Source organism: Ceratotherium simum, chromosome 28 (assembly GCF_057802395.1).
Source record: "Ceratotherium simum simum isolate JZ-2026a chromosome 28, ASM5780239v1, whole genome shotgun sequence".
Lineage (NCBI taxonomy): Eukaryota > Metazoa > Chordata > Mammalia > Perissodactyla > Rhinocerotidae > Ceratotherium > Ceratotherium simum.
This window is the reverse complement of record NC_141927.1, coordinates 40,205,628-40,227,377: the sequence shown is the minus strand read 5'-3', so window position 1 is coordinate 40,227,377 and position 21,750 is coordinate 40,205,628. Positions and strand designations below refer to the sequence as shown.

The 21,750-nt window shown below is 44.6% G+C and overlaps 1 protein-coding gene across 12 annotated transcripts in view; it reads right to left on the bottom strand.

The window, feature by feature from the left end:
- Window positions 1-21,750, bottom strand: part of CSGALNACT1 (chondroitin sulfate N-acetylgalactosaminyltransferase 1) — a 348,572-nt gene that overhangs the window by 44,404 nt on the left and 282,418 nt on the right. For all 12 annotated transcript variants that reach the window (XM_087418625.1, XM_087418623.1, XM_087418628.1 and 9 more), the window contains exon 4: window positions 2,422-2,638. In XM_087418625.1, coding sequence (XP_087274751.1) covers window positions 2,422-2,638 — 217 coding nt within the window. The remainder of the gene's footprint in view (window positions 1-2,421; window positions 2,639-21,750) is intronic.

Here is a 21,750-nt window from a genome sequence, read left to right as displayed (position 1 = left end):
TTTTCTGCTATGTTTGGTTACATGTCCTAGAACCAAGCACTGAACGATCCCTTCCGTGTGGGCTGATGTGAAATGCCACCTTTACTAAGTTCTGACATAGCATTAAATACCCTCAAGTTTGAGGACCCTCTCTCATCCCATTTTCTCAGAGACCTCAACACTCTCAGAAGCCCCGAGGCTACAGAGCAAACTCCACCCTCAGCCTTCTGCACTGCATCCTCTGTCCTGGGTAGCCTTTCCGCTTCCCACTGTGCCTTGTCTAGAGTTTTGCTGCAGCTTCTAGCTCTGTCTGAGGAGATTCTTCTCTCCAGGAGGGCGGGAACTGCATCTCGAACTTGGCTTCTTATTCCAACATCTGGTCAAGTGTCTGGCACACACACAGACCTCCAGATATTCCACCCAAGAAACAAGTCTTCCCAACCCTCCTCTCCTGCCAACGTGCAATGACAGGCATCTGAATAGTGAGGGTCAAGAGAAAAGCCCCTAGGACTGTTTGTTTTTAAAACATTAACTAGAATTACATTTCATTTCACCATCTCAATTTTGGAGACTCATAAGCTACTAATTTTACTTTTGTCAACAATATTTCCCTTCAAGTTTTATTCCTACTGTTAATTACTTGTAGTCCTCGTGACAAGGCAACAGCCGGTCATATATACCCAAGAGAATCCTGCCATTCCAGGCCCCGGAGTCCTACGCAGAGGACTCGGCCCTTCACTGAGAAGACATTCCTTTAGTGCCAGCACTATCTTATCAAGCCCAGCATGCTCAGGGCCTGGCCTACGTGCTGAAGCAGATCTCAGGGCCCTTCATCCGGCAAGCTCTAGGCAGCTTCCCAGCCAAAGGACCTTCCTATAAACTAGTCCTAGAAATGAGCACACCAGCTGCTGAGAGTAACGATTTGACTTAACGTCTGGTGCCAACCACAGATTCAGTCCTTCTCAGGGTGTAGTGCTTAATAGGCCAGCGGCACTCTGCCATGCCAAAGAGAAGAGAGAGAGAACACAGAAGCACTGAAGAAAGGCTGAAAGAAGCCAAAGCCACAGGGACACTTGAGCACTGCAGCCCGAGCAACACTGTGCCCAAAGGGCATTCTACAACCTGGGACAGCTGGAAAGTTCAGCGCCCCTACTCGGCACGATACCAACCCAAGGCCCCTCCTGAACCTGGAGAAGACAAGAGGAAGGGAGCTGTGATCACTTTCTTCAAATACGTGGAAGGTGATGGTGTTTAAGAGGAAATGCATCTGTTCAGTCATTTTGTCCAAGGCTAGAATTAGACCCACCAGGTAGAAATTACAGGGAGGCAACTTCAGGTTCAAACAACAGTGAGCTTTCCCCCCAGAGTTGGTCAACAAAGCAGCAGCCCACCTTGTGGAGTAGGTGTCCCCTGGTCCACCACACACTGCAGAGAGAACCAGAGGTCAGGAAGGCCACAGAGGGGAGGACTAGACCAGACGACCTCCAAAGGTCTCGTCTATGACTACTGGATTCTGACCTTAACATTTAATTAGAAAGGATTAGTCTTCAAATGTAAAAATAAAAAAAGGAGTGCATTCATTATCCAGAATTTTGAGCAGTATCAACCACACCGTTATACTGAGCATTACTGGCTGTTAATAATGTGAATTTAATGTAAAAGATTAAAAGTAAGTTTGATCTTTAAGATTTATAATTAGACACATACGACTTTCTAACTTTAATATAAGCTGGCTAAGTAAGTTTGCTGATTAACCTCAACCAATATGTGGATGTAGCCATAATAGCTTATAAGATCCAACACCGCACAATAAAGAGCTTAAAGAGACGTGTGTAAAAACTTGATCACTGCATCTGAAAACGAGACCCCACTTAGTCTTCTTGAGCAGCTACAAAAATGAGTGCCTGGAAACATCTTGGCGTAATTCTAAACTTAATCTCCGAAGAGACGTAGGTTAGACTAAAAAACAGATTCTGATTGAATGCATCCCGGCTGCGCTGGAGCAGGACAGCAGAGGAAGCCAGCCGCAGCGGAGTGGGCGCATCCTCCAGCAGGGCCCGGGCCTCGGGCACTCGCCCTGGAGGGTCTGGGTGGGGCCCGCTCCACTGCTGAAACAGCCTGGCCCTGCCGTCCCCAGACCTGAGTGCAGACCCAAGCTAGAGCTGAACACAGCAGGCACTGTGCCATCTTTGTGGATCCCGAGGAAACCCAGTCCCTCCTAATTTGCACTTCTGAAGGTCAATCTGCTTATCTGGCAGTTTTCTAATTACTTTAGGGAAAGGCAAACACCAGTGATAAACTTTATATGAAGAACACAGAGCTGAACAAGAAGAGAAAGGGGCCTTTGTACTTGGCAGGAGAAATGAGGGAGCTGATGGGCAACGATATCAGAGCTTCACACACACCACACGGAGGAAGATAACCTCGTACAAACCAACCAACCTGAAATTCTGCATGAACTGCCGGAACTTGTCCACCCTCCTCGCCAGGGGGACGATAATGTTGATCAGCGTGTTGGCCATGTTGAGTTTTTCTTTTTTTACTTTCATGATAGGGCCAAATGGTCGAAACAAGACAAGTCGTCTGAATTCGTGCCTGTGGTCCCCTTTGAACGTTAGCTCATACAAAGTGCCTTTATCCCTTTCTGTGCGGTAGATCCCTGTTGACAGAAACACAAGGAAAGATAGTTTTAAAAATTAACCCCTGCAACTGAGTGTTTTTTTATAGTTGAGATCTAGCACAAGATGCCATTTAAAAGAAAATTAAATTAAGATTAAATCTGTACATCTAATAATTAGAAAACTCAACAGGCTCCCACTTAAAAAATCTCGAAAGAAATCAAAATGCCATCCATTTAAAAATCACAGTCATGAAGACTTCATAAAAACATGGGAAAAGGTTTGTAATCCTGGATACAAAACTATATTTCTACTATTTAGAGGCATTAAGAAAAGGACTATAAGGAAATATGCCAAAATAAGACTGGCTGTGATATGGAGTGGGGTTATGAGTTTTTCCCTTTCTGCTATTATCCACATGTTCTGCAATATGATTAAATAAATATTTTAATTATTATATTTATTTCATTCTAAAAGTGTGTTGAAATTCTCGCTTAGAAATTATAGCCATTTCAGATAGACTGACCACAGTGATCTATTGGGGGCAACTCCGAGTGCTCAGGGCCAGCCACCTGGGTCACGTGGCCCTCTGGAAGCGTTAAAGCAGACAACACAGAAAGTACACCCAGCACAGTGGCAGACACACATCTGATTTCACATCGTCCTTCCGACCTCTGAGAAGCAGCACCACTCAGTGCTTCAGAGCCAGACTAGTTGGGCAGTCTACTTACGGACCCCCCCAGACTGTGCTCTACGCTGTTACTGAAACCCCACACAGTCTCGCTAGTGAGGCTGAAGATGTGACCAGCATCTCAGCTCCACTCTCGGGACAAGCCTGCCAAGGGCCTGATCCCAGAACTGCCCCTATCTAATGAGCAAATGATTCCCTGATGCGTTAAGTTCCCCGCCTTCCCCATATCACTGATACTGTGGGTGTTTCTGCTACATTCAGGAAAAAAAGATAAATTCAACAAATCACCAGATAAGCTTCCTCGTCTTTTATCTGTGATTTGCAATGTTTTCTGTTCCACGTCTCTTCCTTCCTCTTACTCCCCATTAGCTAGAATGCGCCTCCCAGCCTTTGACCAGCTACACAAGCCAGTCTCCAGGGAAACGTCTGCCTACAGTCGGTTACAGCTCTCAAGGCCTCTCACCAGCCACTTCTCTTCTCCTCACTCTCCGCTTCTTTTCTCTTGTGGGACCTACAGGTCTTCCTCACAAACACTGCCAAGTTCTCTTCTCTGTTCTTGGCCTTATAGGACCTTTTCATCCCATAGCCCTGGGTTTTACAGCCTCTTTGATCCTGTTCAAAGTCTGGATCTCCTTCAGGTCACACAGAGGAGTCTGGGACTGCGAATTTTCAGCGTAGTCTCATTTCTCACAGCCGTCCCACGGGCCTCCCTCAGATTCAAAATGCACATCCACTGGCAGTGAGCATGGGTGATTTAAGGCCCTGGGCACAGAGTGACAAGGACTGAGTTCTCTTCTGAAGGCTCCACCAATTTCTTGGGTAACAGGGCACACTGCTCAACAGCCCTCAAAGTCAGGGCAGCTGAGGGCAGTTTTGCTGAGCTCATGCTGGAACAGAATGAGAGTCCCTGCAGGGGCCCTTCATGGAAGAAAGAAGAAGGTTCGTTTCTTATTAGGAAACTCAAAGGACTTCTGTGGAAATGTGAAGTGGTTCTCTTCAAAATCTGTTAATTCTTTCAGGCAATTGGTACTCATTGAGGAAAGAGGCTCTCCTCCACCCCGGATGCTGTCTACAGCAGGAGGGGAATCCACCTGCTCCCAGGGCCCAAATAAGGGTGGGTGCAGTCAGGAAGGAGGCGCATTCGCTAACAATCCTATCTGCACACTGAACCGGGCCGCCAGGGTTGGTGGCTCCGCCTCGTCATGCTTCTGTTATTTGGTGTCAGCAAGCACACCTTCTCACACAGCAATAAACGTGGAAAAGGCTGTGACAGTTTAACGTGCAGATAAAAATGTACGTGGGCTGGGGAATGTTTTTTTTAACTGAGTCATTTTCTTTCTCAACACTAGGATAAGAATCATTAACGTTTTAAAATCTAAATCCACAGAGTTGAAAATACAGGTAGAAATATATACAAACCCATCTCAAGAGATGTACATCTACTTATAAAGAACCAGAGAGTGTAAGAATTCTCATTAACAACGATTCCTATAACCATGTAAGAGCTGCCACCTTTGTGGAGCACATGTCACGAGCTGGGTGTGACAGGCGGCCTTTGTCGCTGGTTTCCAGGTGTGGCTCTCCTTAGCATCAGTAAGTCCAGGACACCCAGGCTAATCTTAATACCACTACTTCAGCTGCTTTCTCATTGTCGTCCACATCCTACGCCTTGAAACAGTTATTACATCAACTGATAGCATATTTCCACATACTCTGCCTAATAAAATTAATTATGTCTTATAAATCTGCTTTTAGATCCCTTAATTCATCTATTTTAAATAAGTTATTTAAAACTCTCTTGCAACCTAGGTCCACTAAAACCCACACCTAGCCATCCGCCCCCCACACCCACAGGCACGCCCTCCCACACTGCACTCAGTCTTCTTGTAACACAGAGGACACCACCTATGGATCCTTGTGTCTCCTGGAAATCTTCAGGGGTGGAAGCACAAAGGGACTGAGAGAAAGGGAGGCAGGAGCATTTGGAGGCAGGAATGGTTTTTTAGCCAATAACCTGGCACGAACAATGGCAACTGCAAAGCAAATTGGCCACACAAACACCTTCCTAGTAAAATTTAACAGGATAATATCCTTTTTATGCACTATGCAAATTAAAGATCAAAATAAGAACTTGGGAACTAGCTTAGATTTTGGTTTAGACACCCAACTGGCACCCTCTTTCCCCTTCTTTCTCTCTGTAGGTGCTAGGCTTACTTTGAGTTTGGTGTTTCTGCTCCCTATGAGCATCCTAATGCTCATCTTATCCTATTCAAGAGGGCCAGGCCCTAGGACAACCAAACAGGTGGGGATACCTCCACGTATCCACAAATCAGCTCCATGGTCTGCTACAAATGTCTGTTCCTTCAGTAGACAAGGAGCTAACCAGACGCAGGCCCCCTCTCTACATCCTGTCTTCAACTTAGGACCTCAGAAATCATGATGTTGAAGGTCAAGGAGGCACCACTCACTCCTCCCCCTCACATCCTCACCCTCCCTCAATACAAGTGCACACAGGTTGTGGCCAGTGCTGCACTGCTGAGCCCAGAAGTGACTTCTCCACTTTCATCCCTGCCTTTCTACCTTCCTACACAGAGCCTAGTCTCTCCGCTGGGTAACCGCAATCTTAAACTGACCCATGTCTTGCCCCAGGACCCAATCTATCCAGCACCTATCCTTTGGCCCTTAGCCTTCCTCCAGCACCACTCTCACCCTGCTTCTCCCCTGGTTCAGAAGCCCTCACCAGCTTCCCACAGCCTACAGAATAAAGTACCAATACCACGGCCAGGCCTTCAAGACCCTCCATAACCTGGCCTCAGTCTACTGTCCTAATTGTAGGTCTTCCTCCTGCCTCATGTGAAATGTGGCTCCAGTCAAGCAGGTTTATATTGAGCAAATACAACTACTCTTCCCCCTTGGAGAAATCGGAATGCTCCTGCAATGCTGGTAGGAATGTCAAAAGGGGCAGCTGCTGTGGAAAACAGTTTGACAGTTCCTCAAAAAGTTAAACATAGAATTATCTTATGATCCAGCAATTCCACTAATGGGTATATACCCAAAAGAAATGAAAACAGAGACTTCAACAGATACTTGTACACACATGTTCATAGCAGCATCATTAATAACAGCCAAAAGATAGAAACAACCCAAACGTCCATCCACAGATGAATGGATAAACAAAACACACAGCGGAATATTACTCAGCCTTAAAAAGGAATGAAATTCTGACATATGCTGCAACATGGATGAATCCTGAAAACATGCGCTAAGCGAAATAAGCCAGACACAAAAGGACAAATTTTATATGATTCCCCTTACATGAGGTACCTAGAGCAGTCCAATTCACAGAGACAGAAAGTAGAATGCTGGTGGCCAGGGGCTGGGTGGGGGGGATAGGGGAGTTAGTGTTTAATGGGTACAGAGTTTCTGTCTGACATTGTGAAAAAGTTCTAGAAATGGGTAGTGGTGAGGGTTACACAACAAAGTGAATACACTTAATGCCTCTGAACAGTACACTTAAAAATGGTTAATATGGCAAATTGTTATGTACGTATATTTTACCACAATAACTGCTCTCCTCTGAAAAGGTCTTGCACTTTCTCACCAGTCGAGCTTCCTCCCTTTCACCCTTCTAACTCTGACCCTCCTCCTCCAGGAAGATACCCCTAACACTGTCAATGCAAAGTGACTGTTCACTCCTCCAGACACTTCGGTCTCAGGGCTTTTAAACTCTTTGCTGAACTACTTTTTTGGCACTTGAGAACATGAAAGGACCTGGGAGACCATCTAGTCCAGCCTTCCCCTTTTACAGATGAGCAAACTGAGACCAAGAGAGGCTGCGATTTGTCTGCGTTCACCAAACTTGTTAACGACTGATTGGAACACACCGCCCAAGGGCTTCTTCCCTGGAGGGCACTTTCCAGAGGCAATATTAACGACTCAGCACATAGAAGAGAAGCAGGAACATGAAGAACAGCCTCTGAGAAGTCAGAACAAACAATACAAAGACTGTAGTAAAAATCACTGTGCTTAGCTCATTTACCCACAGATAATCCTCACATCTACCCTTAGAGTTTTTATTTTACTTTAACATATGACTGTAACGGCTGTTAAATAACAATTATCTGAATTCAGAGGCTACAACGTGTTGAAAGTAGTAAATTTTGAAATGGAGGAGTATCATGAAAAAAGAAATTCCCACCAAGACAAAGAAGAACACGTGGGAAAAGAAAATCTGTAACAGCAGAAATTCTGACAGTAGTAAACAGTGGCAGGTCACGTCGCGACAGCAGGGGAAGAGGCAGAACAGCATTATTTCTAAAATGTAAATGCCTGGGATCATTTACCATAAAGAACAAAACACTCCACCCATGTAAATGGCCTTTGAAGACATCACTGTAAGCATACTCTCCTTATTCTGTTCAATAAGAGAAACAGGGAAATACCTGAGCAAGATTTTACTCCAAAATAGTAATTTTTTACTATTTTGGTACTTCAGTTATCTAGAAAATTCTGCTTAGATGGAATATCTCATTCCCAGACCACATGAGCTAAATGAGACATCACTATGGTGCCATCTGTTGTCGGGTCTATTTTCTTAGGGAAAGTAGTAGCTACACATTTGACACTTGCAGAAGAGATGTCCTAAGACTGCCATGAATCCCCAAATGCTCAGATACTATAACATAAATAATTCTCTACATAAAAACAATAAACAGTAACCTCTTGAAAGCTTTTCCTCATCTGCTGGGTTATGGGCATACCTGTGCACACCTTGCTTTCTCCTGCATCACGGAGCGTCGGCTCATAGCAGCCTCTGGTCACAGCCTGACTCCAGTTTACCACCAGCTCAAGTTTCACTAAACGTTTCTTCTATTTGATAAGAAACAGTTACACTGACTGATATCCTTGCTGAAACAATTCATGAATCGCCCTTTCTTATTTCTCTTCATGATGGCATTTGGGGTGCGTCTGTTTATGTCATAGATCCATGCAAACTCAACACTTGGTTCTTAATCTACCAGGAATTTCTAAGAACCTCACCCACTCAGAGCTCCTCCTTACTTCATCACTGGTACTAGCAGTCGACTTCTTTTCACAGCCATTTTCCCCCACAAAACGACAACCTCCCACTCACTTCATGAAGGCTGTCGGGTGTGTGACAGTAGGAAGGGAGGCTTGTTAGGACCCAGTGCAGCACAGGGCTGGGCTCCTCACCAGTTGACCCACCAGCCCCATATGATTCATATTCAAATGACATGTTATTTTTATCCTTATTGATCTTTCTTAGGGCTATCATTACCATGGATTATGTTCTATATTTGAGATATAAAGATGAACATGATAACATGACTGTGCTTTCAGAATTCACAGTCTAGAGAGGAAGGCAGAGAGGTGGACCAAACAGGCATAAACAGATGATAAGCGCCTAAGAGAATCTGCCTAAGGTGGAAGGGAACAGGAGGGAGTCACCACCTGCTGGAGGGTGTGGACAGTGGACAGAAGCTATTTCACCACAGCCGAAGCCTGAGTGCGTGTTTGCCAAGACTACAAAATCAGAGGGGGCTTTCTACTGAGAGGTAACAGATAAGTAAAAATATCAAAAAAAACAAAACAAAGCAAAACCAACTTGTTATGTGTGGCGAACTTGAGGCAGTTCAGCAAGGCTGGAGTGCAAAAGGTTGGCGTGGGAGAGAGGTGGGAGATGAAGCTGGAAAGTGAGGTAGCGCCATGCCATGCCAGCCCACTAAGTCAGCTCACAGGTGCAGACTCCACCCGGGAGCGCAGGGAGCATGGCTGGTCTTGACCAGGGGGAGACTAGACCACTTCAGTACTATCCCCCACCAGCAGTGTGGAGAGTGGACGGACAGGGCATGAGATCAGAGGGCAGGCAGGAAAGAACACCATGACTCAGCAGAAATGACCATGGCCTAAACCAAGACAGTGGAGTGGAGACGATGAGAAGGGGAAAGAGCTCGAGAGAACTTGGTTAGAAGACAGGATGGCAGGGGAGGGAGAACTGCAGAGAGACTGTATTCTGGGGGGTAAAGGGATGAGCTGAGCTGTGATAGGCTCATTAAGGAGCTGTATGGGGAGGTCTGAAGCACAGCAGACAGGCCTTTTTTTTTTTTTTTTTTTGCTGAGGAAGATTAGCTCTGAGCTAACATCTGTGCCAATCTTCCTCTATTTTGCATGTGGGTCGCCACCACAGCATGGCCACCGACAAGTGGTGTAGGTCCCAGGAACTGAACCTACGAACCCGGGCCGCCAAAGCAGAGTGTGCTGAACTTAACCACTAGGCCACAGGGCCGGCCCCAGGCCTTTTTTAAACATACAGAGTTAGGCGTCCCAAGCATATAAGCTGAAGCTGTGGGTGTGGGTCAGATCAGTCAGGAAGTGTGTGGAACGAGACGGGGGAGCCCAGGATGTGGGCCTGGGACATCCCAACCCTGCAGGTGCAGAGTGCATGGATCCGCAAAGGAGACTGAGAGGTCAGGCACAGTGAGAGAAGTGCACAGAGGGGCAGGAGAGAGCGGCAGGGGCCCACCCGGTGAACAAGGGACCACTCAACAGAGCCAGCTGTCACACCAAGGTTGACCGAGAAGAGGACGGAGGTGTCCTACTGGAGGGCAAGCAGATCACCGGCGATCTTCCCAATAACAGTTTCAGAGAAGCGACAGGTTTGGAAGATGAGGAGGGATGAAGCGGCAGGAGTTGAGTGAGTTGAGTGCTTTTCTTTCGTTTCCTTGAAGTGGTCAAGTTTCTTCCTGCCCCAGGACCTTTGCCCTTTCTTTCCCCTCCACCTGGGATGCTTCCCCCAGCTCCTGGCAAGGCTAGATCCTTCTCACCTTTTAGGTCTCAACCCAAATGCCACCTCCTCAAGAGGCCTTCTCTAGTCTCACTCTCTGAAGCCACTACCACTCCCACCCCACCCCGTCACTCTCTGTCACCTCTTTCACTTTACCCTGTCTTAGTGTTTTCATTGCACATTATCTGAATTATTTATTACTAATTATTTATCAATTATTATTACCCATCTATTTATTACTGTTCCCTCCACTAGAAGGTAAGCTCCATGAACACCAGGACTCTGTTTGTGCAGCCCTAGTGAATGTCTGTTGCACAGAAGGAAGGGCAGGAGGGAGGGAAGGAAGGCGCTTGGCTAAGAAGGGAATGAATGTGATAGAGAGTAGCTAGAGGAACTTACAGAGTTGACAGTGTTTTCTTTTTTAAAAAACAGTAAAAAGAAACAATTCCTTCACATACTGAGAGGAAGGAGCAAGCAGAAACAGATAACGAGGATACATGGATAGACTGAGAAAGTGAGAGGTGGGTGGGATCTACAACCAGGGAAGGACTTGGTCTTGGATAGAGAAGAGTTACCTACTCCCCAGAACAGGACAGACAGAGGGGAGCAGGGGTTCAGATGGCGCAGGTTTGGGGCAAGGAGCCAAAGGACACGTGAGAACTAACATCATTAATTTCGCAGGGAAGCAAGAGGAAGGCAACGCTGAGAGTGAGGGGCTTAGGGTGGGACCTTTGAGAGGATGCTGAAGGGCTGGGAGGGTGAGTGGAGAAGGAGAGGTGGAGCTGAGCAAGGAGGCATAAAGGAGTTACAGAACAGACAAAGGTGCAGCTGGGCTGGAGACCATAAATTTGTACTGACATCAGCACATACATTCAGTGACTTTCCTCCAGCCGCACGAAGAACAGAGAAAGGAGGAAAAAAGATGGTGACTCACTGATCTAGGACTGGGCTCTGAAGGACAGGTGTGGAGGGCAAGGAAGCCGGGGCACTGGGAAGAAAGTGGCTGAAGAACTACATTATGGGGTCCTGGCTGAGAGGAAGGAGGAAAGCCCAAAGAAAGGCAGGGTCAAAGGACACGAAATGGGTCAAAGTGAGAATGAACGATGAAGAGACTGAAGTCAGAAGTAATAACAGAAGGCATGGGGAAAATGGATTTCTCAGGATGTTGAGGTTTAACGAAAAAGTGGCGCTCTTCCAGGAGATAAACAGGCCCGGGATGTGGCTGCCCTGGAAATCGGGCCTCTGGACTTTCTCTCCCTCAATGCTCTTGAATTGGCCAGACCAGAGAATGTGCTGCTCAAGACCCCAACCACACACATCTCTTTTTCACCCTGAGTTCTTATTCTTCAAGAATTGTGGGTTTCTTATGAAGAAACGGCAGATCCATCTCTTTCCATAACCTTGTTTTAAGAAACCAATGGTGAAAAATTACAGACTAGAAGCCTACCTGGTCTAAATGGAGTTCAAGAGGCTAGACAGCGCTGGTGGAGACTATGACAGCGGGGGGTTCTGCAGGGATTCCAGAACAGACATCCACAGAAGGGAAGTCAGAGCAGCCCTCATCAGGGGACGTTTCCGAACAGCTGCAGGACTTCCTCTCAAAACACAGCAGGACAGTATATCCAGGATGTTGTGGAAAGGCAGAAACCCTAAGATACAGGCAGCAGCAACGAGCAGGAGTTAGAAGGTCAAAGATCAAGGAATGTGTGACCAGGCTATTGTCTCTGGCTAACCACTGAGCATGTCTGTGCACAATACTGAAGCAACTCACTGCCAACATAGAGGACATACGGCCTCACTGTGTGTACATTACCCCGACTCATGTCTGCTTCTCAAACCACGTTCACAAATATCATCTTGATTCTAAAAAGTCTTCCCAAGAGGTGAGCCATTTACCCATTTCCTTTTACAGATGGGTGAACTGAGGCCTTTATAGAAGTTTAAGAAGTAACTTGTTCAAGATTACAAATGATATGCTCTCAGAGGGATGGGCAATGACTGTGAATTTAAGAGCACGTCATGGTAAAGCTCTTCAAAGGTAAATTAACTTTACCATCAAAAGAATGTTTATAACACTTCTTTCTTTTCTATTCTTCCTTTCTTTTTGAGATTGACTTTTGAGGATAGAAAAACATCAATAAAGATATTTCAGAAAGCTAATCAACTTTCTAAAGTATATGAATAAGTCAAGTCAGTCTTAAATCTCACCTTTGAAGAGTATGATAATACATTATTGAGTGATTCACTGACATCAATTTCCTCATCTTTAAGAAACAGGATTAATAATAAACCTGTTTCTTCATAGGGCTGTTGTGAAGATTAAATAAATTAATACCTGTAAACATGCATGCCTGCCACCGGGAAGCACTCAATGATGTCAGCAATAGCAATAACGATAACAATGGTCATTACTTTTATTAATGTTATGTCATCCCACTTTGCTCCATGAGCCATTTAATGCTCTCGGTCAGACAGGTCAGGGCTCCACGGCAAGCCCTCCCCTTTTTTGTGCTGTACACTGGCCTTAAATATGCTTGGAAGTGAATCCAATCACTCATTTTTAAAGTCGTCACTGTGGATCCAGAGATGTGGGAATTCTTGATACTCCAGTAAAAAGCCTGATGGTATACAAATTAGCATACATAATATCTGAGTCAAGGTAACTTTTTAGCAACATCGCAATAGGATTTTTTTAGCTGTTGCTTGAGAAACCCATTTCTAATGTATAATATTAATTGGAATTTTCAAATCATTGACCCCACAGCCCTTTATCAGATACCATGAACTTTTATCTGATTACACTCCCCCCCATACTGGTTAGCAAAACCCTGCACCATACCACACCTACACCGCCCCAATCATTAACAAAATCAGAACAGCCTCCTTCTTGCTGCAGACACACCCAGTCTCCTGGCTGTTTCTGAGCCTCTGTGCTGGGCCAACATCCATGCCTGAGACTCACAGGCTAACCCTGGCTTTACCGCTCACTCTGTAACAGCTTAAACAAGATATTTACTTAATGACATGGGGGTTCCTACTTCCTGGTCTTAAAAATGGAATCTCAGTGTACATTCAAAGCGTCAACCTAAACTGCTTTGTGCTTCAAGGAAAATCATAAGTTAAATATCTTACAGGCATTTATTTTATTTGACTAACATCTAACTAGTCAGTGGTAAGAATTCATTTTAGCTTTACAAATAGGCTATAAGGTTGAATCGCTGGACATCTAGAGAAAAATATGTATATTTCTGTAGAACCTCTGCACTACAGATAAACCACAGCAAGCTGAGGAGTACGAGAAGAACCGGAGGCCTAGAGCATAGTCACACGGTTTTCCACCACAATAGACATTATTGACCTGTGTTTGTCTATGCCAATAGAAACTGGTTAGATTCAGAAAATACAGATGCTTGGGCCTCACACCAGACCTATTAAATTGGGTCTGAGGACTAGCTTTTGGGAACTATTGGTTTTCCCCAAACTGCCACAGATATTAGACAGTAAAAATGAAGAACTAGCCATTGTACTAAATAATAATGGTCCAAGCAACGGGATTTCTGATGAGAGATAAGCTTTGACCAAATGCCCACTAAACATCTACCGTAATAAGGCTGGACCTGCCCCCTGTCGCATCTATGTTGGTCACAAAAAGGGAGAGGAACTGATGCCGTATCAGCCTAGAAAATCAACATGATTTTCAGACCCAATCCTCTTCTTTGCTTGTCTTTGAACATCTTCATAATATAGAGAAAGTCTGGAGCAACGGCCCAAACTTGGGCAGTATTTTAATGAAATCTAAATAATGTATCATTTCTTGCAAACGTTCTAGGGCCACAGGGCAGCAGGTAAAGGTGAGAGGGAATGATGGGATACACGTTAACCCATTAATCCCGTCACTCCTTCACTCAATAATCCCTCAATGAGCACCTTCCATTACTGGTACTAGACTAGAGCATATAAAGATGAATAAAACATGGACCTCCCTGGAGGGCACAGAAACAGAAACGAGCAAGCACAGCACTGTGGCCAGGGCGGGGGCTGCCGGTGAGAAACCCCTAACTCTGCTTGGGAGACTCAGAGAGGGCCATGCAGAGAGGCGAATATCTGAGTGAAGCCGAGAAGGAGGAGCTGTGTAGCAGGGACACTTCACGTGGGGCAGGCAAGAGGGACTCTCTGGGCAGCCTGACCAGCACACATGTTAGCAACAACAGCATGGAGGAAGAATATGGAACGTTCAGAAAACTACAGAAGTTCAGTAAGGCTGGGAGAGGGGCCACAGCCAGACAGGGAGCTGAAGGACGAGGCAGATCACCGAAGGCCTGGCGAGTCACACCAAGGAGGTCTCTCGCCATACGCTGCCACATAGGTTTTTGTTTCTGTTTGAATAGTGGTTTGTGGATTTTCTTTTATTTTTTGGACAATCACTATAGCTAAAATATAACAATCTGAATCTTAAACTGTAACAAAGTATGTTCTAACCACCATAAAGTTTTGAAGAGAAACCCCTGGAGATGAGCTTTCAACCGGAAGAAAGAACCCTATGCCACACTTTCCTCCACATCCTTAGAAACACAGACCAGAAATGGACACGCCCTCAACTCAATCACCATGGGGAAACATGACACATACTGAGGAAGTAAAGAGCGTCTTTCTTTGGGGTGAAAAGCACACTAAGAAACCACTTTAATACTGACTACTGGAAGCTAAAGGCTTGTCAACGCAACAGGCACAGCCTTTTGAATGTAACAATCTGCCCAGAATGCCACGCTATGTTTCGGTCACGTAAACCCTTGTGAGGTAGCAAGTCATAAAGTGACACCTTAGATAACAAAGCCAGGGAAAGTTCTGACAGAGACAATCTGGCCCAAGAGAAAGAGAGACCCGAATTTTAATTCCATTTAACCATTAACTTACTCTATGACTCTGGACAGTCATTCTCAAAGCTTCAGTTTCCCCAGCTGTCTAACACAGGCACTAAACAATAAACAACTCGCTGTGTCCACAAAATGATGATAAACCAGAAGAAACACACTTGTAATCTTAGGATTATGAGAGCCACCGCCTCTACAAAATTCCTGCAGTAACTTCAGTAACTTCTCATGAGACTGATGTACTATTCAAGCATATAAATCATTCCATAGGATATCCAACAATATGGTCTATTAGATATGCAGTTTTCAGACAGTAGTTTAAGATAAGAAATTTTTTTTAAACTTAGAGAATCTGTAAGAATAGATCATATTTAACCGATTTAGGTAGTACTCTCTAAGTGTTTTTTCTCAAGTAAATCATGACCCCCAAATTATTTAACAATGTTCTCATGACGGGAAGGAATCTATGCCCCCTTCCCTCAAATCTGAGCGGGTTGTGGCTGCTTCGCCTAAGGGAGGACACAAAGTGATGCAACTTCCCCTTGGTTTGCTGGAACATTTTCTCTTGGATCCCAGACAACCATGTAAGAATTTCAACTATCCCGAGGTTGCCATGCTGTGAAGAAGCCACGCTCCAGGGACAGGCCGTGTGCAGGCGCTCCAGGTAGCAGTCGTGGCCTCACGTCATCCCAGCCCAGCTGCCAGATCTGTGAGTCAATGACCATTCAGATGACTCTAGCCCCTAGCTGTTGAGTCCCCGCCAGCCTTCCAGCCTTCCCAGATGAGGCCCCAGACATGCTGGCACAGGGAAAAGCCATCCCCACTGTGTCCTTTCTGAACTCCTGACCCACAGAATCCGTCAGCATATGAAAACGGTGATCCCAAGCCACTAAATTCTGGGATAATTCATAACGGAGCAATAATACCTGGAACATGAGTAACTGATAAAGGCAGGTAAATATGTAAATATGCAACACTGATCACTAAGAGCAGATGCAAACATTATCAGTTACTGTGCTCGTGGTATTCTTGACATCCTCTTCTGACACATTAAGTATGTGCCAGAACCTAAGGCTACTCAACCTCAGTATGGAGCTGGGCAGAGGGAGTTCCCAGATAGAACTAAAATTTTCCTCAGAAAAAAGTTCTGGGTCCACTAAACCCATGGACAAATGGGCAATTGAGATCCCAAAGCCCATGCAATTGAGCGTGGCTACAATAAATTTAGCCTAGAAAACTACTCAAGTGGATGACATCAAACTCTTACTTAGGCTATAAAATCACACAAATAAACAAAGACCCCTTGGTCAAGTACCCACTGATAGCTATTATTAATTTAACCTCTTGGTGAAACTCTCTAAAAGAAAAATGTACCCTGGTTACATAAATAGTTAACTTGGGAGACATAAGCTCTAAAATAACAATAATTACCTTAAATCTAAATGGTCTAAATATACCAATTAAAAGGAAGAGATTGGCAGAGTGGATTAAAAAAAAGCACAACTATAGGCTGTTTACAAAAAACTCACTTCAAATTCAACGAATGACAGGTAAGTTGAAAGAAAAAGGATGGAGAAAGATATATGATACAAACACTAATTAAAAAAGGAGTGGCTATATAAGATAAACTAGACTTTAGAACAGAGAAAATTACTAGAGATAAAGAGGGACATATAAAATGATAAAAGGATCAATGCACCAGGAAGACATAATGATCCTAAATGTCTATGCACCAAACAACAGAGCCTCAAAATACACAGAACAAAAACTGATAAAGCTAAAAAGAGAAATGCCAATTCCACAATTATAGTTAGGAACTTCAATCCCTTGTCAGCAACTGACAGAACTAACTAACTAACTAGACATTTGGTTTCATAGGACATCTACTAAGAATGATTATTTTGAAACAATCAATGTGAAGTCATTTTTCTGACAGTGGCACACAGGTGTGTTATCTGTAAGCCCTCCCTAACTCAGAACAATAAACGAATGAGTGAGTGCGCCTGACCTCCCTGGAGCAGCGCCTGGCATGTTACAGGTGAATATTTGTTGAATGAATCAATGCTTGTGTGGACTGAGAGGCAGGAGATCAGAGCACAGACTCCAGACCAAGGGGGCCTGGGTTCAAGTTCGAGCTGTGTAATCTTGTGCAAGTGACTCAACCTTTCTTTGCCTCTGTGTCCTCACTTGTAAAATAAGAAGGATCATAATAAAAGACCTATCTCATGGGGTTGTCGTAAAGATTGAAGGACATATACAGCACCTATACAAACTATTTTAAGCACTCAGTAAGTGTTAGCTAGTATATTATTTGGGGAAGAAAGACTTCAGTTCCCCTCAAAATGAAGGTCACATACCAGTTAAAGAGAGAAGGTCAAATAGGTTTGACATTCCACACAGAGCATCACAATTTCCAGGGACCAGCCCCTGAACAGGCACAGGCTTGAGAACTATTACCTGTAAGGCTGTTCCAGCTCTGGATCTGGCAACTCCTTTAAAGCAGTGGTTTGCAACTGTGGATGCACACTGGAATCACCTGGGGAGCTTTAAAAACACTTATGTCCCAGGCCCACCCCCCGAGATAGATTTAATTAGTCTGTAGTTCGCCCAGACGCCCCAAGAGGTTGTAATGTGCAGCCAGGTTAGAGAGCATGGCTTTAGGGAAAGTGATTTCAATGCTTCCACAACCTAGTGATTCCCAAATGGAGGCAAAGTCATTCCCGGGCAGTCCTGGGGCACTGGGACTCTTCGGAATGATTCTAGGAGTTAAGTAACGAGAAAAATAATGCGTCCCCTTTCTCCACCCCTGATTTACTCTATTACTCTAAATTGCATCAGTAAAGGAGCGTTAATGTTGCGGCGGCCTAATGTGACAGAGGCGTTTATCCCCCAAAGGCCTAATATTCAGAGGAAACTGGAGTGAATAACACTGAACTCAAGAAGAGCTTCCAGCCCTCGTTATTCTCCTAAAAAGGACCTTGAAGCACATGGCGCATCTTTGCCATGTGTGTAACAGCAACGATCTTGATAAGCCCTGATTTCCAGTTATATAAAATCCATTTTAGGTTGTTAGTGTCTGGACGGTGGACATTTCTACGAGAGGAAGACACTGGGAGCAAAGGGAAATGGTGACTGCCTGGAGGATGGCTTATTCGATGGTGTCGCAGACGTGGAATGCAAAGTGAAAACCCCAAAGTGTAAATGGTCTTAGAAATGACTGCCCTTGTGAGATGTGGGTGTTACGACGTGAGGAGATGGCACTGGGAGGAGACATGAGAAAATATTATACTTTGGGATGAGGACTCATCTGTAAAAGTCGTCTTCCGGGTCCAGGGCGCCATCCGTTCCAATAAAGATGACAGTCATCAGAGCTGTCACTGACACAGAATAAGATACCTCAAGGGCCACAGCTATCAAGAAAAAGACTCCACACTCTGTCCTCCTTTGTAGGAGAGTCTATTCTCCAGGTAGACCATGAGGAAAGGTCTCTAATGACTGGAAGACTCAACCGGGGTTCTCAAAGTGCCATTTGTGGGCCAGTAGTCCAGGTGCCCTGCAGGCTGGCCTTTGGTTTTAGCAATAATAATTTGATACAGCTGAATTTCTTCTTTTTCTTCCATTGTTATTGTATGGTAAAATCTGGATACTTCATGCTTCATTTTTCTCATTAATTCTGTCTTACTCTCCTTCACATGCTTATGACATCTTAACCACAGTAGGTGAGGCCTATAAAGCAATCTGGTGCCACACAAGAGGAATACAGTTCAACAGGTGTAAGAAGTGCTGTTATAACCAGGCAAATATCCAGAATTAAGGGACGTTCGTGCAGAGGCAGATACAGAAAACCAGGACGTTTAGGATTCCTCGTTAAGGACCCTCTGAAGCTGTGAGATTTAACAAGGACCTGAGGGGAGAGCCACATTTCCTAAGGTCAAAAAGATTCCTGCCCGTGAACCACACTAAAGTCTCTCTTTGGGAAAGAACTTTTCCCTGCACCCTGGGACTCTCAAAGAAGCAGATGTGATATAAACGATAGGATGACCGATACCTCTTTGTAGCAGAGCCCTCAAAGAATAATTCTCAAAATGGTAGGCTTATATTCTTAAGTTTGAATTATAAATAACTCAATGCATATTTCAGTTGCCTCCTTCTTAAATTCCGATTAGGAAACAAGTAGTATATTTTATACAAACCTAGCAAAGAGCAAAGACGCTGAAGCATCACTGGGAATCTCTAATTCTCTGAGTAATTTAGGGATCTGGAGTGTCTAGCGCTGAGGAGTAAAGTGTGTATTTATAAACAGTTTCCCTTCTTGTTTCACATCCCCACCAAGCTTACCCCAGCAAGGAGTTACTTGTGAGGTTAGAGCAACCCTGACAACCTTGGGAGGACAAAGGAGGCGTCTTCATTCCTCTTAGTTACACTGGAGTTTTCACACAGCGTCAAGGCAGGCAAGACCAGTGCATCCACCCCGGCTCTCAGCTATCCTGGTCTTGCACATTAGGGAGGTACGCTAGGTCCGTGCTCTTAGCAAGTTCCACTCTCGTCAGGTCATTTCCCTGCACAAGTACCTAGAATGTTCCCCATTGCTGGAAACATCAAGTCAAAATTCTTTTTTCAAATTTTAAAGGCTGTCATTAATCAGACACTAGCCTTATAATGAGACTGATTCTGATGTGTGGCCTTTATTAGCCACAATCACTCCTTACAATCACACTTACTCCTACCAGCCTTGTTGACCACCACTCCAGCCTGCTGAGCCCCTTCTGTGCCCTGGATGCTGGCCCTCCAGGTCTGCCCCACACGCCCAGTCAGCACCTTACTAATCACTGTTCTGTTTTATCTTCATGTGTTTACAATGTCTCATTTTCCCAACTAGAGTAGGGATTTTACCTTATTTTAAAATCTTTGCTACACCCTAGGGCTTAACAAATGGGAAGGCACTTAGCAGGGGCTCAGTAAACACCTGTGGACAGGTGTGACCTTAGGAGATACAACGTTGCAGGTCTCTAGTGAACTCCTTGCCCAAAAACTTCAGCAAGGCTGCAAACTCCCCTTCATGCCAAATCACAGCACAGGCAGCAACCAAGTGGACCTTAGAATCACCCTGGGGAAAGAGAGTACAAAACCGGGGACACAAATACATTCTTTTTTTTTTTTTTTTTAAGGTAATCTTCTTATTTATTTATTTATTTATTTCTTCCCCAAAGCCCCAGTAGATAGCTGTACGTCATAGCTGCACATCCTTCCAGTTGCTGTACGTGGGACTCGGCCTCAGCATGGCCGGAGAAGCAGTGCGTCGGCGAACACCTGGGATCCGAACCCCGGGCCGCCAGCAGCAGAGCGCGCGCACTTAACCGCTAAGCCACGGGGCCGGCCCTCAAATACATTCTTATAGTCAAAATTCATGTCTATATCCTCAACGTCCAGCACTGTAGCTGGAGCACAGAGAGCACTCGGCACATGTCTGCAAAGTGATTATGCAAGGTACTACATCACTAGAACACGGATGCCCCAATACTAACTCAGAGTTGACTTCAAAAAACACGTATCAACCCCATTTTACGTGCAAAGCTAAAAATTATGGAGATGCAGGGATAAAACAATCCTTTATCTTCCCAGGTAAACTTTTTAACACACCTAGAAGTATTCAAAATAATTTTTTAAGGGTATCAAAACGCTGGAAGGAATGGAGGGGATCTTTTTTCTATACACTCCAGCTACCTGATTGGACAGAGGCAAACACACGCATTCACACATGAGCTGTTTCCCACCAACTCTAAATACCTCATGTCTCTCTCATTAACACACACACACACACACACACACACAACTACCCTCAGACACATACTAAACAGAGCTCAGAATAGCTGCTGCTCCACGTCTTCCCCTCCTTCACTGCTCAGCTTCTAGATCAGCACTGTCAAACAGAATTGTCTGCAGTGATGGAAACATTCGCAATCTGTGCTGTGAAACGACTACTGTGTGCTTGAAATGTGGCTAGTGACAGTGAGGGACTGAATTTTTAATTTTAATTAAAATTAATTAAGTTAATTAAATTTTTTTAATTAAAAAATTTAATTAAAAAAATAAATTTAATTTTTTTAATTAAATAAAAATTTAATTTTAATTAAAATTAAAATATAATTTTAATCAACTTTCATTTTAAATAGCCACATATGATGAGTGGCTACTGTGTTGGACAGAGCAGTTCTGGATATGTAGTCTATATCTCAGGACTCCACTTCCTTTCCTTCCTTTCCTTCCTTTCCTCAACCCAGTGCAATCTTTTTTCTGCCCTGCCGTACCAATAAAAATGTTCTCACCACCCCAGGTCGTCAATGACTTCTTGCGGCTAAATCCAATAGACACTAAGTTCTTATCTTGCTCTGCATCTCACCAGCATTCGATGTGAATGCCCACTCTCTCCATCAAAAACTGCTTTCTCTCCTTGGCTTTTTTTTTTTTAATAATTTTATGTATTTATTTATTTTTTCCCCCAAAGCCCCAGTAGATAGTCGTATGTCATAGCTGCACATCCTTCTAGTTGCTGTATGTGGGACGCAGCCTCAGCATGGCCGGAGAAGTGGTGCATCGGTGCGCGCCCAGGATCCGAACTCGGGCCGCCAGCAGTGGAGCGCGCGCACTTAACCACTAAGCCACTCTCTCCTTGGCTTTCAAGGTACCACATTCTTCTGGTTTTCTGCCTACTTCCCTGGCTGTTACTTTTTAGTCTCCTGCACAGATGCCCCTTCCTCAGCCTATCACTCAATTGTGGGTGGTCCC